The sequence below is a fragment of the Phalacrocorax aristotelis genome, chromosome 4 (assembly GCF_949628215.1).
Source record: "Phalacrocorax aristotelis chromosome 4, bGulAri2.1, whole genome shotgun sequence".
In the NCBI taxonomy this organism is placed as follows: Eukaryota; Metazoa; Chordata; class Aves; order Suliformes; family Phalacrocoracidae; genus Phalacrocorax; species Phalacrocorax aristotelis.
The window spans coordinates 11,329,365-11,344,910 of record NC_134279.1 but is presented as its reverse complement, the minus strand read 5'-3'; the positions used below and the strand labels follow the sequence as shown (position 1 = coordinate 11,344,910).

The window sequence follows — 15,546 nt, the reverse complement described above, 5'->3', positions numbered from 1 at the left end:
GATGCTTCCTAAATGAAGCACTTGCCTTCTGGAGAACTACACCCACATAGATTTCATTTTTCCTGATGTCTGTCGATATCATGAACTTTATTAACAAATTCAAATTCAAAAACAATTTCAATTCAAGAAAGCTGTCCAAGTTAGTTCTTGCTCATTTCTTACACATGAGGATATCTACAAAAACACAGATGCTCAACAATGGATCTTAATGGATGTGTGTATTCGTTTATATAGATGTATCCATTTCATACCAAGGCAAATTAGCAGATTAGAGACAAAATAAAATGAAGGAGCTCTTTAAGACGAATCTGAGCTCTGATTGTAGGGATCAGTGCAATGGATTTAACTCACAGTTTCAGAATTTCTCATAGCATAATATAATAAAGTCTTACTGGCTGTCTTCTACATTACTGCAAATAGAATAAACAACTTTCTATTCTTTACAGACATCTGATGCCAATGTTTTGCAATCAAATTGCAATAATAAATGTATCTCAAAGATGCTTATTTTGGCCCCTACGCCTCTGTATAGATTTTAATTCAAAAGTCCCCATGCCATACAACTCGAGACTTGAACATGGAACAATGGCAGGATATGATCAGCTTTCTCCATACAAGACATACAAATATTTAACAGCCTTGCAAAATTGCAGTGACAATTTATCAGCCTAGGAAGACTAGCTATTTATCCACCCTTTACCCTGAGGAATGATAGTTCTTAACAAAAGAAAAAAAAAAAAACTACTATGAGCAGGTAAAATTTGGAAAGTCAATATGGAAATGTGTGCTTGGTTGTGGGTATAATGCATGAAGAAGGGGCTGAATACAAATCTTGAACGCAAAACTCCATTCTACGCTAAGGAACAAGTCTAACTTCGTAGTATCATAAATGTGTTTCTACCCTTCTGTTTGCGTTTACTGATAGGAGCCTACTCCTGTAAGAAAAAAATCCAGTGGCAACTTACCAGATTTTGAACTATAATTATATACACACACACACACTTCCCCACACACATATAGAGTGACTATAATGCAGGAAGCATAATCTTCACAGATCGTATTTATCTGTGCATTGTCATTCCACTTAATTTTGTAACAATACTGATGAATAATTACTACACCTTGTTCAAATCAGCTGAGAATATATTAATGGAAATCCATCTTTTCTTTTTCTCTTTCTCTTAATAGGCAGCTTAGTAAAAGCTTGCATTAAATAATTGGAATTTTATTTCAAGTCGTGAAATGTTTTAGTAGTTCTAAGTTTTGGAAGAACCTGTCTAGAGGAAACTAAAGTCTGGTTTTGAAGGAATTGAATAGGCAAGCTGCTTAGAAACCCATTGCTACATATCTAAATCAGGAATTGAAAGAAAAAGAAAGAGATTTACGGATCTGATTCCATTTTGTTATCTTTATAAGATCCTGTCTTCTGTGCTGGAACTCGAATTTACTCCAAAGACAGTTCTTCACACAGACAGGTTGTTCTATTATGCTCATAAATTGTAAATTTAAACATTAAATGTTGCTTCTGATACCTAACTGAAGGATAGAACATCCTTATCCCTACAGCTATGTACAGATCCACAGCTTAGCATGCCCTACTAGGAACATGGTAGAACAACAGGACTGAGAGACTCGTCCATGCTTTTTCTCTGAGGCAAGTTTAAGTACACTTATATCATCCCTGACAGGTATTTTTTGAATTATTTTTGAAAACCTTTAATGAAGATTTCAGAACCTTCCTTATCCCAGCTTATGGGTATAGATATTTCCCCTTGGTATCCAATCTGAACATTTTCTGACTACTTCAGTTTACATTTGTGTCCAATATGCAAATCAGAGTCCTTAGACATTTGCATCCCATAAGCTTAAAGGAAGAGACAAATACAAAAGCTAGTGTTTAAAGGCATTTACATACCTATCAGTGCAGATAGGCACCTAGCAGCAGGATGAAATATATGGGAGATGCTGACAAGCCAATTTCAGTGGGAGTTGGCTGGATGCAACAGGTATCTTCCCCACTAAAACAAAGAAATGGGAGAAATTGAGCCTCTGTACTGCCCAATATGCTTCTCAGCACTTTTCTTGGGATACAGCAGCTATGTACTGTTTCTTAATGTGTCCTAAAGCTTGTGTCGTCAAATGTTATCATACTGAAATTCACAGTGAGCTCTGGAAATTGTCAAAAGCTCCATCTTTAAATATCTCGGGGGCCTGGGCTGTAGTACTTAAAACCTTCCTTTTCCTCAGCAGTTCTGCATCCTATCATGATTCCCTCTGGGACTCTCCCAAGGAACTCAGGATTTCTGTGCATACATGGACCAATGTCTACATTATTTAACATTTAACAAAAAAAAAAAAAAGGTATGTATATCACACACACTGTTCATGGAAAGAGTTCAGGTATGGAAATGAGTGACAGAGTATGATGTGGTTAAGTCTTTCAGAAAAAATGGCATGCAAAATGTGAAGGCAGTTTCAGTAAATAAAAACAGTTCAACTGTCCATGAAATAGAAAGGAAAAACATTTCCCATTCTTCCCAAAGACTGAAAACAACCTTACTTTACAGTATATGTCTAATATTAAAGAGATACTTGGAAATAAAAACAGTTCTAAGAAGGGGAAGGACTTTCTTGCTTTAAAAGCAGAAACACAAATTTAACAAACTCCTTTAAATGAAATATTTGTCACGAATTTCATTGCTTTTCTTCAAGAAATTAACAAAGCCTGTAGATGACTAGAAGTCCTCGTCACCTAGACTAGGAAACACTTCACTGCTGTGTTTGCTCAAATCAAAAGCTATTGTTGGGGCTTTTTTTGGTTGTGTTTGGTATAATATATAAATTTTCAAAAGGATCCCACAAAATATTTTGTAGTTATACAAATGTGCTAGATGTACACATTAAAAGCATTTAACAAGCTTATTTTTTTGTTCGGAGTATTCAGTTAACAACTTCAGGGCTCAGTCCAGTAGCGGTACAAAGAGCTCTCACAAACTCATCGGGAGTCTTGTTTGGATCCATAGCAGGATGGTTTCCATACAGGTGATTTATATACTTCTATCTAATAGACACTGTCATTATAACAAAAAAACCCAAAACCAAACAGGAAAAAAAAAAAACCAAAACAAAAAAACCACAACCTAAAAGGAAGAGACCCAAACCCTATTATGACATAGCAGTGGCTGAATTCAGCTTCTCACACATTCGTCCTGTGGCAGCATTGGTGGGGATATCAGAATTTCTATATAACGGCATGATCCAAATTCCACTGCACTCAGTGAGAGGTTTTCTCTTGTCTTACTCTATTATTGAATCATCACTAGGAATCTGGTCGAATTTGGCTAGGCATTGGTTGGTAACACAGTGTTCTCTCGTTTGTTTTCAATATTTGACATATTAAGATACAGTGGGGAAAAAAAACACATCACAAAAAGAAAAAAAAAAGAAAAAAACGTTTTACTAGATTTTTACATTTAGTAAATGGTACTTAAACTCCATGGACATGAAAGTAATTTTAACCTTTACCTTTGAAATTTTAATTTTTTCAATATTTCATAGAAAAGAAACGCTCTAAGATACCGTTTCAGACCACAGAATTATTACAGAACATAAAGATTATATGCAAGGGCTTAATCCTTTTCCCAACAAAGATGGTAGCCAACCCCATTTTAACTCCAACGGGAGAGGTGTCAGCTGAGAATGTGCCATGTTCTTAATTTCAAATCTCCTTTGTGATAAGAGAGTCAATAATTTGGCATATACTTTGCCTTTGTAATTTGAATTCTATCAACAACTATTCCTAGCCACAAGAGAAATATTTTTAGGCAATATATTTGTATAGTTTCACAAAACTATGTCAGAGAGAGATGCGTGGGTGTTTGTGCGTGTGTATGTACGTATGTATGTATGCATACTTACGAGTTTGGGATGATTTTCTTAAAATACTTAACTTCACTTACATTATATCTTACATTGCAAAATGTACAGACACCCAGTGTTCTTTTTAACAACATATACAGGTGAGTTTATAGAGCCATATAAAAGATTTTGTGATTCCAAATTAAAAACCGTAGAAATATAATCAAAATAATGGAGAGTGATTTATACCTCTGATAGTACATAGCGCTCATTCTGGTAATATTGACAGCTGCATCTTTGGCATTGAAAATTCATTACAACTTTTAGACAAAATGTTGTTGCTTACAGCTTTTTTTTTTTTTTTTCAACAAGAAAAACAGGATTGACCAAAATACGAATATTGGGGAAGTACTATTAAAGGTTTATTTTATTTTTTGTTTTTAGCAAGGATAGCTTAGGAACCCTGAATTACCTTCTCACTTTAGTGTATGGTGTAGACTGTATGAATCCATTTAAAAATCAACTAAGTTGTACCACGTTTTTCGGAAAATTATATATAATATAATATATATATATTTTATATTTATTTAGAAGCTTTGAAATAGTACAGTAAACACTTTGCAACACGGTGTATAAACTACAGAATGTCTTTGATAATTTTGTGGGTCTTCAGATTAACAACATTTTTATGACCCACGGGTGAAAAGAACATGATCACAATCTCTCTTGTAAAGTTGGAATAGTTTGGGGAACACTCGATCACACAAAAATAATATAAAACAGTCAAGTTTAAAACAGTGATATTGCATTTATAATGCACATTTCTTTTATCTGTATGATTGGCTTCTTGTGGTGAATATAAACATCTAAAGGGCTCAGTGACATTTTGGAGAGCGAAAGATATATAGTGCTGTAAACAGGCACACACTGATCAGAGAGGCAAGATCAGTTACCTCTGAAGTTTCTACAGTTCTACACATTTCAACTCATTTCTCAGGCCTGCTGAGAGCAATTAGGTCCTATTGTTGGCCATGATGTCTCCAACAGCACACAAATCCTTCAGTTACACAGAACTGGATGGCCAAGATAATGAAGTTGAAAGTTGATGCTTTTTGTTGGTCGACTTTTGTGCAAATCATGCTGCTTCAGGTAAGTCCTGTAGAAGTGACTAGCATATCCTTTTCCGTGCTGCGGGAAAGAAAGAAAGACACTTCTGAGAGGGGGGGAAAAAAAGTCAGTCTCCAACAGTTCTTAGGTTTAGTAATTCTTAGAGTGTAGAGAAACAAGCAAAACTTGCCACAAACTGTCACTTAAAATTCCCATTGTAGCAAACAGTTTAATGTTGATTCACTTTTCAGAGAAAAGTCTTTCTGAGGCTTGATAGCCTGAAAACCAAACTTCACATGCTGTTTTATTATTCTGTCTAACATGTCATGGCAAGTATTCCAATGTGCCTATACAGAATAGGTATAAGAACAAGGCAAATAGTCAGACTTGCAGGTTCAATATTACTGGAATTTCCAAGCCTATTTTTTTCTAGTTCAGCTTGTTAGTTGAAGCAAGATCTAGAATCCCCCAAACATTCAGAAGCTGGTTTTCCTTCTCTTTCAAAGTGAACCATTATCCTCATCACCCAACAACCCTTTAGTCTGGTTTGACAGAGACGAAGAAATGGTGCATTAGTGCTACAATTCAAATTTCAGCATTTACTGTCAGGCTGGAAATTAACTCGTGTTACACAGACAAGGAAGGTCAATGCATTAGCAAACCCATATCCTAATCCACCAGCTGTGGTAGCTATATTACCTCAAGACACTGGCCATTTTAACTGTAATTGGGAGCAAAGGTAACAAATGATTTGTTCTAGCGTTCAGGAAGACCCTGGGTTAAATTCTGATCTCTGTCTCACATGAATTTGAGACAAGGAACTAACTCACTTGCTGAAGTATTATTATCATCATCATCATCATCATTATTTAGTAAAGCTTGTAACGATAAAATCAGGTTTTACCTTAGCTCCAAATCAACTAAATCCCTACCTGAAATTCAGTATATTTTTGCTGCATGAAGTGTTACAACTAAAAGAAAAAGGAATCTTAACTTTAGAATGAATCTTTGAATCAAGCCAGCCATATATACATGTTGATGCTTGCATGCTGACACACAGACACATCCAGTCTCCGTTCCATTTAACATAAATATGTACATTAGCCATACTTATTCACTGTATATATTCACTAGTAAACATATGAAATATATCTACTGTATCACAGGGAAGTTAGATTACTTACAGGAGAATGTTAATGTGGGTGTTGTACGTTCGTCTGATCTAGCCTGCCTATGCCATAGGATGCACGCAGAAAAATGCAAAAAACGTTTCTGCATGAGCTATCTGTTCAACATGGGGACAATTGCCGGATGTGTTATTAACATAAAAATTAAAACATCTAACATATTATGTTTTGGATGTTTCAATTCTGTAGCAAATTAGTAGCAGAATTAGAAAGGATTTTTAAAAGCTTCCACAAGATTTTTTTTTTAACATTGTCATTAAGATTAATGAGATCAGAATCTTCATGATGCTTTGATGCAGTATATGATCAGACCAATCAAGTTTCTAGACATGTTTTAAAATATCTTTTTAAATATTACAAGAAGCAATCATTCCAATAATAGTAATAACAATAACAAGACTTCAGATTTGATCTTCAAAACTTTTCCCAAAAGTTGACTAATAATTTCAGTTCTCCTGTAAATATGTAAATACGGTAGTCTAGATTGCTGTCTGCCGTTGAGGAGCTCATGCTGCAGTGCAGACATAGCAGGACTTTCACAGGAGAAAACTACACAGATATGCAGCCGGGGCGACCGCTGCTTTCATGCAGCACTGCTGTCCTTCTGCTCCTGTCTGACGCAGAGCATTGGTGACATTGATGTGGCACTTGAGGTGCACAGCAAAATCTGGTTATGATATTCTTTCAGATAATACAGAGACTGAGTTACTGGCTGTGTCTAGTCTTTTGCCTTGTAAATGAGTGTACTTTTAAATTTTTACATATCAGTTAATATGCTTATATTACAAAACAATTGGGCCATTTTATAGCAATAACTAAACTTTACCCATCAGGGTGCAGAAAACCTGCAACTCTCCCACCTATAAAAATCCTTCTCCCAAATCCTAAAATATCCTCTGCCAACACATAAATGCATTGGCTTTAAAAGGCAACTTTTGTCCTCTATGTTTTTTCTTTTCTGTATTGGTACAGAAATTTATGTGCAAGCAAATCTCTCCATGTCTATACCAGTTTCCGTCCTTTTACAGATGGGGAATATAAATCAGAGAGGTTAAATGGAAAGGAGGATGGACTTAGCTTAAAACAGAGGGCAATGAAAGTTCTGACATCTGTTTCTGGCTCTGTGTGTGTGCATGCATGTGTGTTCATAAATAAACTTCAATCAGAAACACTAAGCCTCTCTGTATCACGATTTCTCCATCTGTAAAATGGGAATAATATTGCTTACCTATCTCCTAGAGGTGCAGGAAGGTTTAAATCACTATTCTTTATAATCCACTTTGAGATCCAGAGATGGCAAGTGCTATAGAAATGGAAGTATCAGAGTCAGTGTAAGAGCTGGAACAAGAACACCATAATTTCTGGTGCCTAATATCTCCTCTGAGATCACAGCTCTCTTTCAGCCCTATTTTATCTCCTGTTCAGAACTCTCAAACTAGTGCATAGGGAAGCTTTAAGTCTGTGTGAGTACGGATATTAGTTAGAAAGAGGGTTTTAGTAATAAGCAGTTTCACAATTCTGTTAATGTAATCCTACTATTTGTACATATATTCTAATAGTGTTTGAGGTGAACAAGATGATTAACTAATCACAGGTATTCCAATTAAAATTCTTAGGGTACACGATTTGTTCTGTACTGACTATTGATCCTTCCCCAGAGACCTTAACAAAGATTTTGAGTGCTACAGTAAGAGCGCTTAATGCATAAAATTTGTATGGAATTGCAATAAAAACTGCAAATAAAACCCAGAAAAAATACATTAAGATTCATTTGTTCCTTGGTAGGCATTAGTAAGCCTCCTGACAAGAGAAGACATGTAGAGACATCAGAGGTAGATGAACAGAAAACGGAATGAAAAGCACTAACATAAGAAACAGAAAAGAGAAAATAAAGTATGCAATGATTATTCCTAGCTTATGAATCAGAAATGAACAGGAAATACTGCAAAGCCCTAGTCTCTTTACTAAATCTTCCCTTCACCCTGTTGTGAATCATCCTATAGCATCCAAACTTCATGTCAGACCACTACTTTACAGCCATGAATACAGTCATACACATCTCTTTTGGCAAACCCTAGAAGCGATTGCCTGTACTTGGAAGACCTTCAAACTCCTGAATAAAATTTCCCCCCTGCTTAGTATTGCTAGCTGATCTAACTAGGATGGAGAGAAGGCCCACTGCATCCCGCCACAGCTGGCAACCACAGCAGCAAAAGAAGACTCATTCTATACCTTTTCTAACTATTGTCATTTTCATTCCATACTATCTCTGAGAGCTCCACAAACTCCCGCAGCATTGTGTCCGGTGTAACAGAATGACTGCTGAGTTCCCCCAAGTGCCAACAGCCTAAAGATCCAAATGAACCCATAGATAATAAAAATCTCCAAAGAATATCAAATGCCAGGCATGCTGCTACTGTTACAGAAATACTGCTGGTCCCCCTTCACTTAGGAGAAAGATGACACTGGAACCTAAAATCTCTCTTTTAAATCAAAGCAAGCTATGCAACAGGAGAACAGGGGGGAAAGCCAGTACGTAAACTGTTATCTTGCTATTTCAGATCCAAATGCTGTAAGTTAGCACAACATCTAAGTAATATTTGTCTTCATATGGGCTTTCAGATATGGGCTTCTATGCAAGCACTCAATGCAGCACGTGTTTTCTTGTGGGTCCCCTGCAAAAAAAAGGTGTGCCTCACCACGCCACGTTGATGCGGATCAGGTGGTCCCCACACAACACTGCAACTGATGCAGAGATTACGGGAGGCTGTAACCTCCTGCATTCCACTCAGAAATAGCCCAGCTATTCAGGCTTTACAGTGAATGCCTTTCACTTGTCATTAACAATAATTTCAAAAGAGTTAATTACCTCATATATATTATGGCAATGTTGGTTTTAAATTTGCATTATTAATTTTATCTCTCTTTATATTTTTATGGTTTGCTTTACAGTCTATACGTTAACTGTAGCAGATGAAATATTGCCCTTCACCAAGTCCCATTAGCTTTGACAGAGCCAGGAATAGATAATTCTGGTGACAACCGACAGACTGCAAATTCAGCATTCTTGTTTTAACTCAGCCCAATTGAAGAGAGACCAGGATTTAAGTAGCGGTAGGAGGTATTCTATACGAAATAACCTGGCTGTTTCAGTTAACCTGAAGTGCTAGTTCAGTTATCAGCAACTATATTTTTGGAAAGAGGTCAACAAGTGAATGGGAATGCAGAGTAAACTACCATAGCTCCCTCACCCTTTGTAGTGGTGTATCCAGGTAAAGGGTGAGACACACGGCTGGGGCTGGGGGATGTAGGATGGGGTTTACTCTGCTGCCACCCATGTTCTGTGGATAAAAAAGTATTCCAGTCATTGCAGGTGTCAATTCAGTATCTTTTGCAATCCATAAAGTTTTTTTTTGTTTTTAATGAGCTATTACTTAAAGAAGCTTTTTAAAGCATTGCTAATAATACTTTATGAAAACTCCACTAATGGCATTATAAAAAGAGATTGTCTTATCCAGTTTGATAAACTTTGGTACACAAATATGAAAATAATATTTTTCTCATACATGTTTTCCTCATGAGTTAGTTTATGGGGAACTTTATTTTCTTTCACGGCTTTAGTTAAGAGACTTTGTGCTTTAGATCTATGTATTCTGCAGAGCACACCTGGACAACATACCTTGAGATCCAGATGCCCCTCTTACATTTTACACAATTAATGTGGTTTTGTTAACTCTGTATTATATCAAATAGTTGAAAAAAAAAGGAAGATGGAACATACTTACTTTTGTACTCTAAAAAATAAAAAAGAAATATAAAGGCCAACTCTCCCCTAATGTCAGTGAGCCCATTGGCTCCCGTGGCCACTGTTTATGTGCTTCTGTATATGCCTGAAGGCTCCTGGAGGCCACCGAGGGAGTTAGGTAAGAACGTGACCACATTGTGTCTGGCCATTTCTGGCATCTGACAAGACAGGGACAGCAGGAGAAGCTCCTGCACATGATCATGTAAGTTGCACCAAAGCGGAATTTGTCCCTAATAAAGACACAGAATTCGATATGACTGAAACCTTCTCTCTGGCATCTGCAAAACCCAAAATATAAATATTGTTTCTAAAATAAACAAACAGTGTTTAGACTGATGGGTACAATTACCCAGATCTCATGTGAAAAAAAAAATTAGAGTTGTGAGCGTTAGGTCTTCAGGCTGTGAATAAATAAAGTAGGCCAAAATGCAAAAGTTTATAATTGTTGTACTGAATCTTTTCTGGAAACAGACTTGCTTTTAGCTAAATAAATAAACCCACAGACCATTAAAATCTTTTCTTCCTTTGAGAATACGTCTTTACTTCTGGAACAAAGATGATTATGCCAAAAAGCTGCCTTTTGTATAAAGTAAACAATGTAACCACATACATTGTCCTTTCCTTTTGTCTTGCATTAAGTGCATTCATTTCCATGTCTATATTCATTTAAATCAGTTCAAGAAACAGTGATTCCCAGCCAAGCCAAAATTTGACAGTGGTGGACACTGCACTGACCATAATCTAGTAAAGATGACAAACAGTATTACCTACTGCATGAAAAGGGGGAAAGAGCTTTGTTTGTCCTTTGCACTTTAGTACAAAACTGCCACTTTACGAATTTGAACATAGTGTTTTCTGTATCGACAACTTAAACAGACTACCACTCTTTTTTGAAAAAAGTTTATTGACCAAATTTCTGACTGACACATATTGCCACTTCTATTGGCTTCATTTCAAGATCAGAAAATACATACTTAAAAGCCATTTTTGATGTCTGGAACATGTCTTGGTAACTATTTTCATACGGCAGTGGGATACCCGATACAAACGTTGATACACCATGACAGTCACTGAAATAATGTTTCTCAGGTGCTATTGAGTGCTCTGAGATTTAAATTCTACCTGGACTTAGCTGATTCTCTGAGAAAAAAAAAAAAAAGTACTTAAGGTCTTAAGATTAAGTATCCTAGTCCCAGTTCATGGAAGCGCCAGATAAAATTTCTCTCTGTTTAGGACTATCCTCAAGCATAGGCTTAAGTTGAAGCACTGACCTTAATCAACATGTGCTTTACATTAAACACACGATTAAGAAGGATTTTCTTTTGAATCAGGTCCTGGATTTTGTCATCAATGTTCTATGGCACATAAGGTACTTTTATGTGCATTTGATTTTCTGTTCTAAATGCTGACATATTTTTTTTCACTGCCAGCAACAGCCCAGTGGCGTAGTACATGTCAGATTTGATTTATCTCTGGTTGCCATTATTTACTACAGAAACAATGCTTTTTAGTTACTACAATTCAGTACAGAAAGCGCTAAGCTATATTGTATAATGTACCGTAAAAATACTAAAGACAGTTTCCCCACAAGGTACAGTGAGCAGAAGAAAGCATTTTTGTCTCTCTGTACTGTTAAAACTGTATTATCTACCTGAAAACACAGAAGATAATACATGACATCACCATTATATTTAGAGAATCATGGAATATTTAATTTTGCAAGAGTTCTTATAATCAGGTACTATATTAAGACCAATTAAATAACTCCTAAATTATTCCTGATGTATTTCAAGCTTAGCACGGAGCATATTCCCTAAGAATATTTCTGAATTCTCCATCAACAACTTATTCTAACTGCATACATGTTCTAGTAGCAAATTCACATTGTTCCTGGGGCACTGTAAGCTAATAATTTTGGTAGTATCCTTGGCAATACCAGTATTTGATTCCTTTTTTTTTTTTTTTATAGAAATCACTTATGTATTTGTACACAAAAATCATTTCTTCTCCTCAACCTTCTGTGTGGTTTTAGGTTCCCCCCCCCCCCCCCCCCCCCAAATTCACCATTTGATTGTACTAATCTGAAATCTACAATATACTTCTCTTTAAGCTGACAAGCCTGAAAATGAACATGTCAGTTTGAGAGTTAACCAAGGCAGAATACACTAAAGGCTGGCTACAATGTGACTTAACATTTTCAGTGCCCTGGGGAGAAGAGGAGGGATATGAACCATTCCTCCTAAATTGCTCTAAAGTGCCTAAGTTCCCTATAGATTCAAGGGAGAAGCAGGCATGTACAAGTCACCGTTTGGTGGCCTTCAGAGGTGCCTAAATTAATCATGCTGGATTTTGCCTGAAATAATTAAATTTACTTGTTCTTACACGAGGTAACACACATTACAGTATTACATCAGCATCACACTGTGTATTCCTCTGCAATTTACCTTTGCCATGATGTTTTTTCCACCCCCTCCCTCTCCTAGCAGGGATTAGGTGGCATTAGGATCTGGCAGGTACGTCCCCGCTCTTTTTGTGAAGGTTTTATTTTCCATTTCTAAAGCAACAGTACTTAACATTGGTTTTCATGAGCAGCATACACTCAGGTTTCAGAGAGTCCTTCCCAGTTTACCAGGATAACATACTTAAGAGTATCATATAAACTTCTCACAATCCCTTCAAAGATTCTCTTATTCAGAAAGCCATATTGGCTCAGTTTCCATCTATGAATGAAATTTGCCCATGACCATTCTTTGTCACTTAAGACTACCAGAATGGAATGATTTATATCCACATTATTAAAATTTCTCAGCCATATCAAGCAGTATATGGGGGCCATATAGTGCGATCATATTCGGTCTGCTTTCAGGAATGGTCTCTGGCCCGTGTTTGGACGCCCGCACCATGTCCAGGGCTTGTTAGGGAAGAAAGCTAGTTGACACAGGCTGAAGGCATGCCAGAGTGTGTAAGAGTACAGACCCTAACATTCCAGTGCTGGGAAGGATCCTGTTTAATTAATTAGAAGCAGTGTAGCCATATTGGACGTAAAGAATATTGCAAGTACAAAGCACACAGCACTTCAACTCGAGCAGAGCAGAAAAAAGGCTATTACTGCACCTCATTTGTAAGCAAGAACTTTTTTAGATCTCGATTCCTATCAATACCCACAGCTGTGTGCAGCTACATTCAATTGTCATCTAAATTCCACTTGAGAGTAGATGGATGTCAAATTAAAGCACAAATAGGCAACTAAAGAAGTCACAAAGTGACAGAAGTTTACTCTGACATAAGATGAATCCACAATATCAGCATCTACAAATTCCTTATGAATAAAGATAGGTTGCATTCAAGCATTTTCGTAATGAATCCTTTTCCAGTGCTGAATGCAGCCATGATGCTGGAGGTGAAAAGTTAGAGTCAGAGGACTTGGGTCACTTGCTAAAACAGGAGTCTGTCATCCCCGTAACTTCTTTGGTGAATCTACTCTGCATTCATTTTTTTTTCTTTCTAATCCACATTACTCCTGATTACCTGTGAAAATGTCATGTAAAGTAACATCATTTACACATACAAAATAGATTCATGTGTATGCAAGAAATGCAGATTTACTCTTGCAACTCATACATGCGCGTTACTTTCAGGCAGAATTTAGGAAGCAAGTTCTGAAGATTTGCTTCCCCATGTCCACTGTGTTTTCTTCAACCAATAAAGACAATTATCCTATCAAAGAAAGAAATTAAATTACCTTAGGAGTTTGGATTTTCAGTGAATCCACATTGATTACTATCATTGTATTTAGTTCTTCCAACAATTTATTAGATATTGAAGTTAAAAATTATATTCTAATTGTCTGTATCTTCTACTGCCTGTCTTACAAGAAGGTACCAAATACATCATTTTTCACTCTTCTGACTTCACCATACTATGTTTCTAAAACAAATTAAATATATTGACAGCTCCTTCCCAGCAGCAGTCATCCTACTGCTAGCATGAAACTGTGGATTCTCAGTGGCTAGTGTACAAATAGAGCTGTTTACAGGTTTGCCAGATAAAACAGCAACACCAATCCCTATAGTGTGCATGTCCAAACACCGTAAGTTTGCAGTTCCTTCTTTTACTGGCTATTTTTTGAATTCTTTAAATGGCTTTCCCTATCTTCCCTCCTTTGGTCAAGAAAATTTACAAAAAAAAAAAAAAAGGAAGGGAAGCCCTCAAAAATTAAAGCAGTGGAAATGACAGTGGAAAATCAGAGTTATGTGCAGCAAAAGAGCCAGAAACAAGGATAACTTCTTCTGCTGTGCAGGCCAAGGAGTTCCTCAGATAGAGGCAAGCAGAGAGGAAAATGCTTTGCTGCACGTGGACCCAAGATTAAGCTCACATTCAATTCTCCAGCTCCTGACTGTCACAATAAGGAGGTTGTACACTTAAGAACAGCATTTATTCATAATGAATAGAATTTGCCTATCAAAAATAAATAACTTTAGTGCCTTTGAAAATGTTAACTGCAAACATCTCATTGCTTTCCAAAGAGACGTCCATAAGGGGCTAAATTACCTTTGTCATAGGATTTAAATTTATAGGACAAGAGGCATTTTGGAATTTTAAACCAGTGTTACACAGGGATCTCAAAAACTACTCCTGAAGTTTCAAGCAAACTTCCTGCTTGTTTTTTTCATATTCCACTGGTAGGAACACAGAAAATGGTATTTCATTATTTAAAAAAAAGAAAATCTCCACAGATGGTATATTCACGGCAGACATAAGGACTCTCAAAATTGACAAATGAATAAATATAGCACCGGTCTGAGATAGTCAGATATAGACTTCTACGTGTTCCAGTCAGAACCGGCAAATACAGACTTCTACGGTTATTAGTGGAAAAGGAATAGTTGAAATGAAATATTTTTAAGACAAAATAAAAATATAATTTTCTTTCAAATAAAAGTTACTCAAGTTTTTTAAACTTTTTCAGTTGTTTTTCTGCATTGTAGTTGCAAAGAGCTCTAGAGTCATTTAAGATACAAGATGCTATGCAAACCTAATAACAGGTACATTTTGTTATCATTATTTTCGACAGTACAGGTTACTGTTAGATCTGTCCAAGATCACAATTACATCAAGAGATCCAAGCAAATAGTATTTAAATGTAAGAGCTAACACCTGCGCTTTAAAATTAAAAGAAGGCTTATTTATTTTTCTTATATCCATTATTTTCATGAAAATTGATTAAAATAATGTAATTTATAGGTTTTACTGGGTTACAGCCAAGTCATGTTTGCATATTTATATATTCCTTTCTAATTTTGCTTTCTGAATTACCTGTTTCCTTTCTGTTATTGCAGTAACACTCTGTAAGTGTTCTTCCCTTTGAACGATGGCTGCAAGAGGAGTGCATTCAGATGAAGAATGCAAACCAGTCATGAATGTGAGATAAAAATACCTTTTGGAAGTTATGCAACAATCATTGTGATTGTTGCGAATCATGAGAATCATTATAAGTGGTTTATTCAAGACCATAAAGGACCTACAGTGAGTAGAAATACAACGTAATCTTGCTCTCCCCTTATTATACTTCAATTAGTATTACCTGTT

The 15,546-nt window shown here is 36.3% G+C and overlaps 1 protein-coding gene across 4 annotated transcripts in view; it reads right to left on the bottom strand.

Annotated features, from left to right (window-relative positions):
• Positions 1-3,434: 3,434 nt before the first annotated feature.
• The window catches only part of PCDH10 (protocadherin 10), a 34,022-nt gene continuing 21,910 nt past the window's right edge, over positions 3,435-15,546 (bottom strand). The window contains exons 5-7 of one of the 4 annotated variants that reach the window (XM_075090255.1): positions 9,404-9,493; positions 7,381-7,455; positions 3,435-5,046 (exon numbers count right to left, since the gene is read on the bottom strand). In XM_075090255.1, the coding sequence (XP_074946356.1) occupies positions 7,421-7,455; positions 9,404-9,493 (125 nt within the window). In that variant the 3' untranslated portion in view covers positions 3,435-5,046; positions 7,381-7,420. The remainder of the gene's footprint in view (positions 5,047-7,380; positions 7,456-9,403; positions 9,494-15,546) is intronic. The other 3 variants (XM_075090256.1, XM_075090257.1, XM_075090258.1) reach the window with 3 other exon arrangements.